Below are 17,996 nucleotides of genomic sequence, written 5' to 3'. Positions count from 1 at the left end.
TATATATATATATATATAGCAATGTCTATCAAAATCATTGAATCATACTTTGTAAATTTGTGTTTTTTTAAATTTGTGTTTAAAACCACGCCTTGACCTGTTTCACCACAATTGGAATCGCTCTAATGTAATAAAAAATTAAAACCTACCCAGCAAACAAGCTGACATTATTTGTCATTATTTTGACGTCAAAATGATATTAAAGATGCTGATATTATTTGTCATTATTATCATGTCAAAATGACAACAAACGTCAATTTGTTTATTAGATAGTTAAGTAATTAATTAAAATTAATTAAAATTAAATTTCTAACAAATTCTGGATAATTCTTGATGTGACATCAACAAGTTTTTTTGCATAATATCTCACAATGACAGACAAACAATTGAATGACGAAAAAACGTAACATTGTCGAATTTTAAGGAGATCTTAAACACGATTAGTCATAGTGTAAGTAGAATTCTTATGGGCTTTCTACTTTTTTACAATAAGCCATACCTAATCTTTAAACCTTAAGTCATAAGAAACTGATCAATTCTAGTCGATTATTCTTCTCACATTTGACTCATTTTAATTGCTCATAATTGCTCAATTTTTTATGGCTTAAGTCTTAAAACTTATATAATGACTTATTGTAGAAAGTCTATTACACATAGACGATTTACGTCACTGACACATCACTTCATACAATTACAATATCTCATGCACACATAAAATTTCATATAACGTTTTAATTAGACATCTAAGTCCAATTCTTCAAGAATTTCACGTTGTTTCTTCATGCAAACTACTAGTCTGTGAACTAATATTTCGTAAATACAGATTGCACAGTTTTTATATAAAATAAATTATCACGATGTGACAGCTCTAAAGCATCATATTGGATTAATTATATGAAATAGTAAAAATCTTAATTTTTTAATTTTTTTAATGTTTTTGACACAAACTCCATCTCACAGACACATAGAGGAAAGCCCCCTATTATGGGCGTCTAATAAGAGATAGCGGTTTCTGCTAAACTATTAAACGCTTCTACCATGAATTTATTGCTCTTGGATTGAAGACTATTTAATGGAAAATTCATTAGATCATGCCTGTAATCGTGGTAAAAAGAGATTTTAAAATTTATATGCCTTCAAGTTTCATTGAAATGAACCTTTAAATCTTGTTTATTATTTAATAAAAAGTAAATATTTGACAATAAATTCTTTATGATTGAGTAAGATCGTACTAATAGAAAAATACGGGATATGTTGAATTGCTTCATTACAGAAGTTAGATTTGATGATTATAAAAAAATCATAAGGCGTGGAAATCGTAATATGAGATATTCAGAGTATTTCTAATATGAAATAACCTATGCTTTTATGTCATTAGCAAACATTGTTGCTAAAGTATAAATTGTCATTGTACAATAATAAAAAGAATAACCAGAATAAACATCGAGTGCTGTTTCTGTGATGCTTAGTTCCAACTGAAAACAAGTTCTAGAAATCGCATTATTTTGCGCGCATACTGGCTGTGTCTGTTTGTATTTTAGAAACATTAAAGTTTTTTGTAATATATGATGTACTTTAAGTTTTATTATCGATTTCTTGGAGCATTTCATATTAGGAGCACAATTTTTTGACTTTGCGATTTGTTCATTTTTTACATTTCTTTAATTTTCAAAAAAGGATTTGAATTAAATTTTACAAAATATTATCTTAAAGCTTATTAAATTCCTTTCAAAATGACTTATTATTTTTTTTAAATTCTGTCAATAGACTTCTAACATTTATCCAAAATGAACTCGATATCTCATAATATTAATGCGTATATTTTAATCCTGGAAAAGGATTGTTGAATCTAATAGAAAAAAGTAATTGTTATACAAAAATTATATAATTTAAATAATATAGACGGTTTTAGGATCCCCCCCCTTTAATAACAGTATTAAGAGATATAATACACAAAATGCATGAATATGGCACAGCATAACATAAGATCGTCTAGATCAAAGAACATCTAGCATAAAGTCACATATTTTTATTTGCATAACATATTTATTGATCCAGATAGTCTTCTGCTCGCTATGCTTATGCATGTTATAGTTTTAATAGGATCGTTAGTCATTATAATTGTTAATTTTGTTTGAGAAATTTGTAGGATTACAAGTTCTCTCTTAGACGTGATCGTGCCTCGTCCAGTTCAATGTAAAAAAATTTAGTAATCATATGTGCTGCTCGAATCGCAAGTCTTCTACGGCTAGAAAATCCATCGAGAACTTGTTATGAATCTGCAAATTTCTTATGAATTAACGTACTTTCACTTTTTTTGATCGAGAATAGTCTCTCTTTTGTAAATATTATAAATCATTGTGAATAAAGTGACTCAGCTGAATACACAAAAAATGTAGTAAATTTTAATAAATGTTTGTTTGAATAGTACTAATTAAATATTTACTAAATCTAAAAATATATTTATTTAGTATATAAAAACCATTAATTTCATTTAATTATTATTTTTTATTGTGTAAATATTTATTTATTGTAACCAAATGTTAGTTACTATTCAAATAAATATTTATTAAAATTTAATACATTTAGTCATAATTTAATTAATTTATTTTATACACAAATATCACAAAATATGTTCTTTACTCACGATACGACTCGCTTCTGAAAAAATTTGTAAATAATGGATAATATAGCTTAAGCCAGAAGGATGTAGATTATAATTCTTGTTATAATCATACTTTTTTCTTAAAGTAATTTCTATATATTGTAAATTTAAATTTAAGTTCATAATATAAAAATTACTTTGTATCTTTGCTCCCTTCTATATTATAGAAACAAAATAAAGAATTAACAGAATCACGCGTGTAAGAATTCATTTGACATCAAGCGAACAAATTGTCGATTTAAAAGAAAAAATGTCCATTTGATTATCTCCAACATTCTACATATGTACAGCGTCTATAATAATGTCGAATCGATGAGCTTCCTAAAGGCTATTCTCAATCGACTAATTTTAAATTGAAGCCTTTCGTTTCGTCTGCCTTAAAAAAAAATTTCGATAATACAATACTGAAATACACAGAACAGTATAACGATATCGTGCATCACGGCATGTTCAGCTAACCATATGACGTATGACAATAAGACAAACGGAAAACGTCATTTCTGATGGAGACGCGACACGATTCTTAGACCGCAAAATGCTCCGATGATTCTGAGTCATTATTTTAAGTGCGCAAGATATAATTCCATAATGGAATTCCGAGTATTACACGCTATTCAAGTATTCTCAATGGGCTGTATTTTTGGTAATTTAGACCTGTTCTTAAACGGACTTTCGAATATAATTCTTCGAGAGATAAAAATTAAATGTAGAAAATGAGTTTGTTATTCAATACGATAAAAACGTTCAAACATGCATTTTTTACAGCACGACCGGATGATGGCTGACCTGAAGAATCTCACCCTGAGCAGTGGTGGATCATCCAGGTACAGCGGTGATGAGCAGGTGCAGTTTATTCCAGGTGGGAGTCATCAGGTGACGATCAGATCACCTCCTCTCTCTTTACATTTGGAAAATCTCAACAATGCGGTCCACGGGTAAGAATAATTTATTACTGTAACGATTATACGTGTAAGCACAATTATAATTATTAATTTTATACGATATTCTATTTCAAATTAAAAAGAACAAAATTGATTGACCAATAAAAATTAATGGTAATCGAATTCTAAAAATTAATAACAGTAGAGTGATCAGTTGTTTCAGTTATTTAAAAATCGATTTAAACAATACGATACTTTCACATAATTCAACGATAAATTTTCGAGATTGTTCTATTAAAAGTATTAATATAATATCATATTAGTATTAAAAATATCTTTATATATATTACAGTCTATATATTACATATATTATAATTTATAATATTTTCAAATTTATAATATCTTCAAATAATGGAGAAATGCATATGTCATAAATAAGTATGATGCGCATAGTATATTCTAATACATAAAATACATTAAACAAAAAGAATAAAATACATAGTCATGTTAGATTGTTCAGAAAGTTCTGCGATATTTTGTTAGATCAGAATTGTATATACAATATCTTTGTTAAAAATGAACAAAATTTAAATTTAAAAATAAAATTTTCAAGCTTGAAATCTCTACTTTCAAAAAGTTACTATAATTTTTGAGTTTATATGAATTTGATAACTTTTACATGCAGAAAACTATGAACTGAAAAAAGAGAAATTTTTCTTTTTATTTTGTGAGTCTGTCACGTGCCACAAAAATTGCGAAAATTTTCTATTTATTGCAAAAACTTAGAATTTTTTCTACAAAATCGTTTTTTAAAAATTCCTACAATTTTTGCTTCTTGAATTATTCGAGAGTTAAATAAAAGGAATATTCTGACTTTGATTGCTTATAACTCCATTAAAAATCATTGTATCACAATTATAAGAAAATAGATTCTTAAAGCTGAAACATTGTTCTATCTATATAAGTGGTGCAATTGTCAATTTAAAAGAAAAAAAAATATATATTTGAACTAAAAGTGTAATATTGCTTTATTTTTAATCGTTGCGCAATGATTATGATGACGGTAATGTCATATTTTTAGTTCCAATATATATACATATATTTTACACACATTAAAAAAAATAGTAGTTATACCATTCGATAAGTAAAGTTTCAGCTCCGAATTTGATTTTTAAATTGCGGTATGACTATTTTTAACGACATTTTTATGAGCAATCAAAATCAAAATCAGAGTGCTCTTTTAGTCAACCGCGTGTAACTCGGTAACAAAAAATCACAGGAATATTTCTTAAAAACAGATTTTTAGGAAAAACTTTGAACTTTCATGTCAGATAGTCGAAAATTTCGCAACAAATATATTCTCTATGTAATTTTGAGCTAACAAAATACCGCAGAACTTTCTAAACAGTCTAATATTGTTCTACCGTCAGTAAACTATCATCATTGAAGTAAAGGATTGAACTTTAGTCGGATGACGTAGATTGATTAGATAGATGTGAATAAAGTACAGTTTAAAATAAATTTTTTATGTGAAAATACAGAATAAGAGAAAAAGTATAGAGAAAGGAATGTATCACGTCTGATTATATAAAAATTTTTTGTTATGTATGATAAAATTTGACATACTATTATGTCATGCTTACGCATAAATTACTTGACTCATTTAAGTATTGGTAACAAAAAATGTGATCGATGAAAGCAAAAATAATGATTGCGAAAGTAGAATAGTAATGACTATGTTACTATGATAAAATTTATAATTTATCTTGCTTGTGATTATAAATAATCTTTTTAAAGCTATTAAGAGAGATTAAGAAGAATAAATAAATTGAAATCGTTACTAATATATTATATCTTTTCTTCTTCAAAAAAAAACAACAAGATGACAGTAAAAAATTAAGTTTGTCAGAAAAGAAATTATGTTTTAACTTGACAGAAAATTATTGATTTTCAATCAATTATCAATATAATCAAATAATATTGACAAAAGAATTAATTCTTAATATGATCAAATTCATATTTGTCACTTTTTTCCATAACTTTTAAAAAACCGTTCTTTTTGAATTGTGACATGATTTTGAATTTATGATTTTTTTAAGAAATTAAATTAACTAATTTTAGATAATGATAAGATAATGTTTACATAAATAAATAATAAATATAAATAATTTTTAATGGTAATAATTCGAAAATTACGAATTTTTTAAATGATGTCACTTTTGAAGCAAAGAAGCGACATAATTGACATAATGGTAAAACTAAGGGAAAACTGTATTGCAACAAGAATTTTTATACTATTCTTCTACGCAGTATAATAGAGACTAGACACTTAGAAAGAAGGTCTCTTTGATTACCTCGAACTCTATCAAGCAACCTTCATTTCTGGCTGTAAGAAAAGGGAATCTAGCTTCTTTGTTCGTCCTCGGATCCGTAAAACCGTTTGTGATCTACCGTTTAGCATGACAGTAGAATATTGATTTATACTAACATGATGTTATGATCTTTTTAAAAAAATATGTTTATATATATTTGATAAAAATATCTATCATCCATGTGATTACTAAAACACTTATAATATTTAATTAATCATACGAGCAATTTTATAATCAGAATAAATTATTACATAACATCCAGTTAATTACAATATTATTTTTGGAAACCTCGATTAATTTATTAAATCTATCTATTATATGTGAAAGAACAAGACTATTAATAAGCTTGAATGTGTAAAATATTGTTTTTTTTTGCTCATAAATTAATTTTTATTTTTAACGCTAAATTGCTCTAAGATCCAATAAATATACAACTCATAGATGATTTAATAGTCTTGTTAGTTTAGTTCATCATCTTAAATTAACTTTATATCATAATCTTGAGAGCAAGCTGTCATAGATTCATTCAGATGTCATAAATCAAAATTTGATGCGTCACGAAGATTGTGAATGAGAAGGGGAAGAATACAATCCTCGGACTACACGCGAACCTTCCCCTTAAATACTAAAGTCTAAAAGGGACCTCAAGGCTCTAGCTTCGATCGTACTTTTCTCAAGGCTTGTCCTTAAACTAGGATTTCGATTCAATTTAATCTGTCGCTAAAAATAACGTTCAATTTATGTGCTAAAATGCAGAGTTTCATTATAAAGTGACTTATAATATCTATAGACAACTTATTCCTGAATTGCGTGTCATGCAAATTAATTTATTATTATTGCTAATGACAGTCAGGATGAAAGTAATGTAAATGATTAATTTTTGCATGAGTAATAAAAATTATTATTCATAACTGATTACTGATAACTCTATTATTATCTCGAAAAAAGTTTGGGTATAGATGATAAATCTATCCTTCTGAATCAAAATAAATATTAATAAAAATTCATAGGTAAAAGAAGATAGCAATAGTTCCGAGATATTTTATATGGATATTATCAAATATAAACAATATCTATAATATATATCTATTAGCATATATCAATTTGCATGACAATCGATGCTAATTGTTTCAGAACCCGTATAACCATCACAGTCAAGGTTTTTGACCTCGCGAGAGGTTTCGATAAATCCGGACTTGGGCATTCTCTAAGATCGAGGAAACCCGTATGTGCAAACATGCGTGTAGTTCGAGTTTTACTCGTGATTTCAATTGCAATTTCTTGAAAGCAAACATCGAGATACACAGTCGGCTTCTGCAATTCTCTGACTCATCGCTGAGTACACCCAGTAACGCATCGGACAAAGACGCCTTTCCTTTGTGCGACTCTCTCGATGACTCTTGCGAGTCAGTCAAGCGAATAAAAGATGCATCCCAACTACGTGTACACTTTCATCGTAGTTTTGAGAAAGATAACAAACTAGTTCGGATCAGTATTTCAAGAAGAAAATGAATCTTTACGAAAGAATAAAATCCTTTTGTAATTTTCTTTATTCTGTTTATTTTGTATAAGAAGCATTTCTTTTTTAAATAGTTGAACTCAATTCAGATAGTCATATTGTAGAATGGACATTTCACATGTATAAAGCACTGTAAAATAGAAAGTCGCTGCTTGATACTTGAAATTTTTATAGTGCCATTACATTTTAATGTCATACATATGAAAAATCGATAGACAACGAGCAGAACTTATAGGAAAGTTTGTAGAGGACAAGGTTTTGTAAGACTGGACTACAAACACAGAGAGGTGTAATCGAATGAATTCTCCAATAATTCTACTATTAATCGATATTATATAAAAATACTGAAAATTACACATTCGCATTTTTACCGCGTTAGTATATTCAATAGACTATTCATTTGCAATTCGATCAGAAATATAAAAACACATTTAGAAGATTTTTGCTACACTTAAATATTAAATGTGCAAAATCGATGTACTTTTGTAATTTTTTTAATAATAAATTGAAATAAATTAACCATATTATTATAAATCTTACATGTTATGTGAAACTATGATAGATAATTTAAAAATAAATTAAGTAGTTTTTTATTCAGAAGTATTGTACTGTAATTTACATGATAAAAGTGTTATATTCTTTTCATGCATGTTGATATTTAAGTTCAATGTCGAAGTCGGTGAATTTTTGCGCTTATTCATGATTCTACATAAAGTTCTGAAATCTATTGAAAGTGAACAATATCCATCAATGGCAAAATGCGTAGAGTTCTATTGGTTTCACTTGATCGCCGAATCTTTACAAAATATGTTCCGATTATCCAACCAATGAATAAGTTTATTTTCACTAACGCTCGGTTGAGTCTCTTTTGCGAATTAATATCAACGTTCTCTCAGTTTCCTCAAGATTTATTTACCATCTGTGCTTGCCAGCTTATCACTTTTATTTCAGTTTTTTTTTCAATGTAAGTTTTTTCCTTAATGAGCACGATTCAGGTAGATGTCATTTATTTAACGTCATTAATTAGTCATTCTTATGACGAATGTGACATTTAAAACATCCAAACATCGTAAAAATGATGTGGATTTGTCACAGGTACATAATGTCATAAATATACGTTAAAAATACGTTATTTTTTTTCGTGTTATTGACGATAACATGGTGTCGTCCATTTGGCGTCATTAATTAGTTATTCTTAATTAGTTATTCTGACAAATCTATACGGTCCCTTAAAGCGAAGTGAAAATTATAAAAATGAACAAATTTGTTAGATGTTGAAGTTAGAAATATTCTAGTAAATTATTTTTGTAATTTTCATCTCGTTTTAAGAATCATAATAAGCTTCTTGACGTCTAAACATCGTAAAAATGACGTGAATTCTTATCACTCACACACAACGTCATAAACAACGTCATAAATTGACATCAAAAATACTTCATTATTTTCGTATTAATGGAATATTATTTATTATTAATGGAATAAATGTATGATGTTATTAATTGATCAATAATAATGTTACTAGTATGTCAATTAGCCATTTATTCGACATCATTAAGTATGACATCGTAAAGACATCATAAATAAATGACGTCATTAATTGATCAAGAAGATGACATCGTTATTACATTTTAAAGGTCACATAACATCAATAATTTAAAACTAATTATCATTAAAATAACGACAACTTGCTACCAGAGTTGCTGAACGACAGGTAGAATATACCAGTAAACCAGTAAAACTGGCTGCATAGACTTGGCAAGTAGTAAGAAGTCGAGAAAAAATTATTCCGAATGAGCACGATTCAAGATTCTCATAAAAAATGAAATCACGATAATGAATCGTGTAAATGATGATTAGATGCATAGAAACATTTACATCCTCTCGGTACAGCGGCATGTTACATTTGATCGAATATAATCGGACAAAGCAGTAAAAATCTCGAGTACATTTTTGTCTTCCTTTGACGTTAGAAAATAGTAAACTTTCACGCAGCCGTAACCGCGACAGGAATTGCAGAAAGTCTACAACGCAGAGCGCACGCAAATTCGTTATTAGCTACAAGATGTAATGATACACTGTGATGGTACACGCTGCAAATAGTATAAAAGAAACAACTCCGACGAGAATGACGAGAGGCATTCAATTTTTTCTACGAACATCTATTATGCGCTATTATAATACTGTTAATAATTAAATTCGATATTTTATGCGTATCGTGGCAATAAATTGTCTTTTAATATGTTTGCACGTTACAGTAAATTAGAGAGAAATTTAATAAGATAGAAGGTGAGAGATATATACAGGGTAACTGAAATAACGCCCACTAATCATACAGTGCTATTCCTAATAAAAAACCAAGTCGAAAAGTCCTCTATCATTTTGCAATTTTCGCAATAGTTAACGAGATATTAATTTCTAAAAATTGTTGAATAAACAAATAAAATCGATGTTTAAGATAGAGGAGTTTTCGTCTCAGTTTTTTATTAGGAATAACACTATATGATTAGTGGATTAGATACGTTATTTCAGTTACACCCTATATACACACACACAACATATGTACACGTTCGTACACCATTGTTCTTTAAATCTGGAAGTGACCATGAATTAAATATTCAGTGTCCTTTATAATTTTGCATCTACCTCACGTTCAACAGCTAGCGCGCTAGCATTTTCGAAGACAATCAGTCTCGTTATTCAATGTCATGGATTAATGGCATTGGCATCGCATACGCAAAGTGAACGCAAATTGTATAAAAATGTAGAGGATACGCTTTTAACATCCAATCGTCGCTTTTTTTGGCATCTGTGATGGCAAATCCATTTTTCACTATTTACGATATTTCTCTCTCTCTCTCTTTCTCTTTTACGAAATATATACCTAAAAATCTCTTTGATTTCAAATAAATCGACGCGTATCTGCTGTATTCAACAATTACATGTGATTATTTAATTAATGTGTGCACTGAGAAAAAAATTTGTTAACTTGACTAAATATATTTAAATATTTTAGTTTATAGTGATGATTTAGTTCAAGTATTTATATGTTTAAGGTAAATATGAATTAATAATGTAAATGTGAATTATGTCAACATGTTATTTGTTTGAATTAACAAATATTTGCTTAACAAGTCCATGATCGCTACATTTAATTGAATCAATTAATATTTTTTTGAAATAGCAACTTTTTTTCTCAAGTGTGTATTCTCAAGCAGAAAACGAGAAGCAGACATATTATATAATGGAAATATGCAAAGATTGTTACATAAAAATTCTTCGGATTTCTGCGGATTTTTGTATTTATAGAACTATTTAAATAAAAAATTCTTATATTTGTCAAAATTTTAGTGCTTAAATATTTCTGTATGAATTTATATAGATATATCTTGTATTCGTCTAGATATTCTTGTATTCGTCAAAATTTTAGTGCTTAAATATTAATTAAATATTAATAATCTACATAAATTCATACAGAAATATTTAAGCACTAAAATTTTGACGAATACAAGAATTTTTTTATTTAAATATCTGCAAACTGCATGTTGAAATCTTTTTCGATCTTGCAAAACGTAATCACAAGCAGAACCAAGAGTAATATCATTTATTAAAGACAAGCAATTTAATAATTTTTTTGTGCTAATAAGCACCTTTATAAGAATATTAATAATCAGATATTAATGCTGAATCTTAAATCTGTATAAATAATTTCGACGCGCAGTTGCCGAATCAGAAACACATATATACAATTATGCAGAAATATTTAAGCACTAAGATCCACTTTGACAAAATATAGAAATTCTCTTACTTAATAAGATTCATTGTCATCGATCCAAATTTATATCATATTATAAAACTATACTATACAGAGAGATACGTGCGTTATCGGACGAATGTAGACATTCAGTTACTGGCACAGCTGACGAAGCTAACAACCGGAAATATTTTGTTGTTATAGCGGCTCGCAGAACAATCTTCACTGCAGTTGCAATGGCGCCACGTCGAACGGAGCTGCGGTATGCACCGGTGGTGTTCTGGCCAGGAAGGTGCCGAACCACAGCGGCGCCAGTCCTGGTCAGAGTAAAAGGCCGGCGGTATCATTGACGCATCTCCCGAAAAGGCCACCGGTCGACGTGGAGTTCAAGAACCTGGCCTACAGCGTGTCCGAAGGCAGAAAGAGAGGTGAGACTCAAAGAAGAACTCCAATTGCAATTACACGGTCTATTCCGGGAGAAAGTCCAATTCGCGTTCTAGCAGAGCGCGGTAGAGTCATTATTATGACTCGCGATCGTTATCACAAGAATGAAATAAAAAGGAAATTGGAGGAAAAAGGAGGTGGAATGAGTGAGTCCTCCGACTTTAATCAAATCAACTGCTTATGCCTCGGAATAACATATCCGCACGATGTATTTTCGACGCCGCGCGTTATCGATTCAATAACAGCTTGCTGTAACGAAAACATAGATAATTGAAGGCGTTAGAGCAATCGGATTGAAGTGGCGAATCGAATATATGAGAATATGTACCATCAAGTAGGCTTTTCGTTTCATGTTCAACGTGTGTGAACGACCTGACCGAAAAAAATCGATAGAAATGCACGAGCAGGTAGCTGTTTCGGCGCAATTGCATCGTCCAAAGTGCAGCTGCACTAACGATAAAGAGGTCAGCCAGAGTTTGTCTACTCAAAGGATATTCGATTCGAATACATCTCTATATAATCATTTACTGGTACAGCATTGGCAAAACCATAAAGAATTTTGGCAATCAACTACGCCAGAAATGGAACGTTTATACTTTCATTATAAAGTACTGTTTATCTATTTTTGCATTTGCTGGCTACATTAATCATTTCAACATGTTATTCAAAATCGCATAATATTATATTTAATACATCTTATGTATACAGTGGTACATTTGGAAAGTTTCAATTTTTTTAAAGTCTTTATTTTAAGAAGAGAATTCACGAATCTTCAGCGGGGTATAGTCCGCACTGCGGATATAAAATATATTAGAATATAAAGGAATACATTTCTTGTGTGTCCTCTATTTCTCTCTCCGCTTTCTATTACAGGATATAAAACCATTCTAAAATGCGTGAACGGAAAATTCAGATCTGGAGAGCTGACGGCTATTATGGGACCGTCCGGCGCTGGAAAGAGCACGCTTATGAATGTTTTAGCAGGCTATAAGTAAGATTATGTCGACAGAAAATTAACAGCCCATTAGGATTGAACGATAATTGTAATTGTTTCCCAATATCTTCTAGAACATCGCATTTGAGTGGCTCGGTGCTGATAAATGGAAAGGACAGAAATCTCAGAACATTTCGAAAGATGTCCTGTTACATTATGCAGGACGATCGACTTCTACCGCACCTGACCGTTTATGAGGCGATGACCGTTTCAGCAAATCTAAAGTTGGGGAAGGACATCAGCGCGACTGCCAAGAAAGTAGTGGTACGATAAACATTTTTTTCTTTTTTACGTAATGAAAGTGTGAATCTTATTCAGAATGTCCTGTGCTTGAAATCTATTGTAATCGAATTGGCAGATCGAGGAGATTATCGAAACTCTTGGTCTACGCGAAGCCAGCAATACGCAGACTCAAAGTCTCAGCGGCGGTCAGAGGAAGAGGCTGTCGATAGCGCTAGAACTTGTTAACAATCCTCCGGTTATGTTCTTCGACGAGCCTACTTCTGGTTTAGATAGCTCTGCTTGTTTCCAGTGTCTAAGTTTGCTCAAATCCCTAAGCAGAGGAGGTAAAATTCCCACGGGATTTTCCACGCTTTCACGCGTTTATAAGCAGAAAGGGAATCATTACCGATTCATGCTTTTACAGGAAGGACAATCATATGCACGATCCACCAACCGAGTGCGCGACTGTTCGAGATGTTTGATCATTTGTATCTACTTGCCGAAGGTCAGTGTATATATCAGGGTAATGTCGGTGGTTTAGTGCCCTTTTTGTCATCGATGGGTCTTGACTGCCCGAGTTATCATAATCCAGCGGATTATGGCAAGTATACTGATAAAGTTTTCTAATCAATCCAAATTTCAATTGTTTAAACCATGATTTCTTTCGTTTGATAAACTGATTTAGGATAAGATTAATTTCAATTTGAATGAGATTTGGAACATCTTTGGAACATGTGATGTGTTAACGAAATCTTATTGATTCAGTGATGGAAGTCGCTTGCGGGGAGCACGGCGAGTGTGTTCACAAACTCGTAATGGCTGTGAACAACGGTAAATGCAACAACTATCAGCATCATCAGGCAGCCATCGCCGCGGCGCAGACGGTATCGAATGACATCGCCAAGGAATCGCCGCAGGAGCAGACGAAACCGGAAGGCGTCGCTCTGATACCCAACGGAGTCGCGAAATCATCAACTGGCACAACAGTGATCAATATGCCAGTTTCTTGTACAACGTCATTGTTGGACAGCGCAGAAAGCATAGAGCAGAAGGTCGGCTTCCCGACGAATGGTTGGATGCAATTCTGGATACTGCTCAAGAGGACATTTATGTCTCAGATACGAGACTTGGTAAATACATCGTACTCACATAGAAAATATCCTTCTCCACCTATTTTTCTAAGGAAAATGACATTTCATTAACAAGTAAAAAATAATCGATTTTAAAAATTGCGCAAACAACTATATTATATTGTTAAACTTGATTCAATTTTATATCGTAAAAGAAAATACATGTTATTTAATGGAAATTTTTGATTAGTAACATCTAATCCTTAAGATATCTGATTTTTGCTGTATCTCTTTCATAGACACTAACAAAGGTAAGACTGATCTCGCATATAATCGTCGGCTTCCTGATCGGCGCAATTTATTATGACATCGGCAACGAGGCCTCAGAGGTCATGAGTAATGCCGGATGTGTCTTCTTTACGGTGATGTTTCTTATGTTCACCGCCATGATGCCTACGATATTAACATGTAAATGATTTATAATATTATATAAGAAAATATGTTCGCAAAGCGATTTATTACTCATTTTATTATCACTATGTCACTTTTAGTTCCGATGGAAATGTCCGTGTTTGTGAGAGAGCATCTGAACTACTGGTACTCAGTGAAAGCTTTTTACCTCGCGAGAACGTTGGCGGACTTGCCGTTCCAAGTAAGTACAATTTACGGTCTACGTTGTCCAATTAGAGCCAGACACATCGGGGCGACTCACGCGATGGTAAATTATTACAGATGATGTACTCTATAGCCTACGTAATGATCGTATACTTCATTACGTCGCAACCATTAGAGACGGAGCGTTTTCTTATGTACTTAAATATATGCATACTGACATCGCTGGTCTCGCAATCCATCGGTCTGCTGATAGGAGCAGCAATGAGTGTAGAGGTAATGTCAATAATCAAAACACACCACAAAGTATACCACTGTCCCTAAGAACAATTTTCTTATACTATTATCTTTTAAAAAATGCACATGATTGATTTTTTCAGTTTTTTTTCGATCTTCTTTGTTATTTAATCCTAACAATATCATTAACAGAGTGGAGTGTTCATCGGACCCGTGACGTCGGTTCCGATCATTCTGTTCTCCGGCTTCTTTGTTAACTTCAACGCCGTACCAAAGTATCTAAAGTTCCTCTCGTACGTGAGCTACGTGAGGTACGGCTTCGAAGGCGCCATGATCTCCGTGTACGGTTACAATCGGGCGAAGCTCAAGTGTTCCGAGTATTACTGCCACTTCAAGAGTCCGACGAAGTTTCTCGAACAGATGGCCATGGAGAACGCGGTCTACTGGGTGGACGTTGTCGCCCTGCTCGGCTTTCTGCTCGTTCTCAGAGTGGCCGTTTACTTCGTGCTAAAACTCAAGCTGCGATCCCTTCGTTAAATACTCCGACAGGAGTCCAGGACAGACAATAATCGATCACATCACGATTCTATGACCGCCATAAACTACGATCTGGATATCATCAAAGATCATACTTTCGTAAATACGAGAGGAACCAACAATGAGGAAGAGAATCGAGATTATTTCGATCTTAAAATTGGGAAAGATAGAACTGTATACTTAATAAATACCAGCGACAAATATCGCTGTGTAAAAGGAAAATTACGAGAAAGAACAAAAACTTAATAGGGACATTAAAATAATCCGGTAAATCGTCGCTTTAATTCGAACATTCGTATGACATGCGAACTTTGATACGTGATTTGTTAGAGATCGCGAGATCTTTATTTTATTTTCCTCTTTCTCTAAAGTATAATATTTTTTTATGAATTCGAATGATGTAGCGTTAACGCTTCAAGGGATGCTTAATTATTGATCGTAGTGGTGTTTTTGGTACCAAACCAAATGATCTCTGCCGTTGGCATAAGATGATACACTATCGTACTTTGTTAGTTCGAGTAAAATAGCTACCAGTTATCGCGAAAACTCGAATCTGATTAAAAACGAATCGTAATCTTAGATAGGCATTTAAGTAAGTAGTCCAGGCAGAAGTTAGGCTACTTTCAATTGCGCATTGACAACAGTAAGCCGATTCGCGACGGCAATACGTCAGGCTATCCGGTATCGAATTAAAACCGCGAACGTTTATAGCCAATTACTACGAACTCGCCAGGAGCCTTAGGCCCATTTGAGACTTCGTGTCCCTCCAACGAACGCGAACGCGAACAAAATAGTGATTTCTATAGGTAGGCAGGGTAGGATATACGGATCGTTAAAACAAGTTTTTCATTCTCATCTTACATTACACATAATTCACCACGTTCAATTGTGGCTACGACGGATATTTCGATGGTAAATGAATCGCATTATTTATATTTTATGATCATAATATCTCAAACAGCAGCAATTTGCGAACACCGAGAGCAATGATCGTTCACGACATTTTATCAAGATGATTATAGAAATCGCGTCGTTTCATATAATCACGTAATCGCTCTTTCTTCATATCGTAATTTTATTAACGATTTACCTAATAGCTAATAATTATTATCATAAAGCGGGAAATGATGGGGAAGAGAAGCGTTTATTGTAAAAAGCTCACACTTGACCAATCACTAGCTGCCTGAGCGTTGCTTTTAAGTGCGAGTACTAAGTGTTGTTACACATAGTCTATAAAAAATCCGAGCAGTGGAAGAATTGTATAGTTGTATAAAGCGAAAGATGAGATAAATTGTGCGTTAATGAGAGAGAGAGAGAGAGAGAGAGAGAGAGAGAAAGAGAGAGAGAGAGAAAGTACGTTGTTTCTTTTAATAATACAATTTGCGGCCTACGCGCGAATATACATCCCTTCGGATTTATTCAATAATTGGCGGAGATGGCGATGATTAAAATTATATTGTAAATATTTTCAATTGGTTTTGATACAATCGAGACTCGCTCCAAATATATTAATATTAATCGGTGTGGCCGTAATCATCAAGAAAATGTTAACATGGGAAGAGGCGGTATATGTAGTATGGATGTTGATTTTACAGGGATAAGAGCGTGTTTTATTTTTAAAAGTAAAAAAGGATATTAGTTACGATATTTTTTATGTTACGCACAATGCTAGGTGTACATAACAATGACTATATTTTCCATTTTTTTGTATCAATGAATGAATGTCGGCAAGGGCAGAACGACAAGGCAATACAGTTTATCGTGAAAATTATTATTTTGTGTATCTTATCCGATAATCTCGCAATATTTTCTATTACAAGTATATATTGTATTTATCGGTAATGGTAATATTGTTTAGCTAATTATATATGTAGCAAAATTACATTCGTTATCCATATAAGTGGGAGGAACAGTATTTATATTTTGATATTATTTTTACTTTATACTCACATTTCTTTATTACATTATCACTTTATTATTATACATTACCAGAAACCATATTGTATAGCAATATGGAAAAAAATATTTAAGTTTGAGTATTTAGGTTTATGTATAAATACGAAATATTGTAATAGTCAAGATATAATTTCTTTGAACCGCCCGATATTATTATGCGTTATCTTGTATAATGATTATATAATAATTTCCTCTTTCTTGCCATGTGACAACTCTTTGAATTTAGAACAATTTTTAGATAATGCTGCAATAGATATTAATTTCTAAAGAATATATAATTAATCCACGCATATGATAATTTTATTCTATTTTATTTCATAAACTATTATATGATAATAGTATTATATAACGTTGCTAAATATGTATATCTTTATTACTGAAATATTACTGAGATTTTTAGAAGTCTAGCTATTGTAAAATATATTTTTCCAACATTGAAATGCAGAATCAAATATCGTTTTTCGTTGAAGAATGTGCACGCATATTTTTCGCGTCATATGATTTTAATATTGGATTAATATTGTATTAAAAAGAAGATATGTGCATTAACCTGCAAGGATGAAAAATAAATTTCTATATTTTTAGAGTTATATGTCTTACAAGGTCTTATTAATTGTATTTGTTGCACTTATTACTTGTTGTCGAAAAGATATATGGCTTAATTATCACGATAGTGATACGAGAAGAGAGATAATTTTAAAGCACAAATTTATTGCTTTAATTTATTGTGTCTTTC

The 17,996-nt window shown here is 31.5% G+C and overlaps 1 protein-coding gene across 1 annotated transcript in view; it reads left to right on the top strand.

Annotated features, from left to right (window-relative positions):
* The window catches only part of LOC108693900 (ATP-binding cassette sub-family G member 4), a 21,318-nt gene extending 5,695 nt beyond the window's left edge, over window positions 1-15,623 (top strand). The window contains exons 2-12 of the mRNA XM_018203098.1: window positions 3,431-3,600; window positions 11,393-11,616; window positions 12,506-12,623; window positions 12,701-12,890; window positions 12,985-13,192; window positions 13,273-13,449; window positions 13,614-13,978; window positions 14,218-14,386; window positions 14,470-14,570; window positions 14,651-14,806; window positions 14,960-15,623. Of these exons, the coding sequence (XP_018058587.1) occupies window positions 3,440-3,600; window positions 11,393-11,616; window positions 12,506-12,623; window positions 12,701-12,890; window positions 12,985-13,192; window positions 13,273-13,449; window positions 13,614-13,978; window positions 14,218-14,386; window positions 14,470-14,570; window positions 14,651-14,806; window positions 14,960-15,304 (2,214 nt within the window). The 5' untranslated portion in view covers window positions 3,431-3,439 and the 3' untranslated portion in view covers window positions 15,305-15,623. The remainder of the gene's footprint in view (window positions 1-3,430; window positions 3,601-11,392; window positions 11,617-12,505; window positions 12,624-12,700; window positions 12,891-12,984; window positions 13,193-13,272; window positions 13,450-13,613; window positions 13,979-14,217; window positions 14,387-14,469; window positions 14,571-14,650; window positions 14,807-14,959) is intronic.
* Window positions 15,624-17,996: the final 2,373 nt, after the last annotated feature.

This window comes from Atta colombica, unplaced genomic scaffold (assembly GCF_001594045.1).
Source record: "Atta colombica isolate Treedump-2 unplaced genomic scaffold, Acol1.0 scaffold110, whole genome shotgun sequence".
NCBI lineage: Eukaryota > Metazoa > Arthropoda > Insecta > Hymenoptera > Formicidae > Atta > Atta colombica.
Note: the sequence above shows the minus strand (reverse complement) of the source record. Positions and strands in the feature narration are given on the sequence as shown.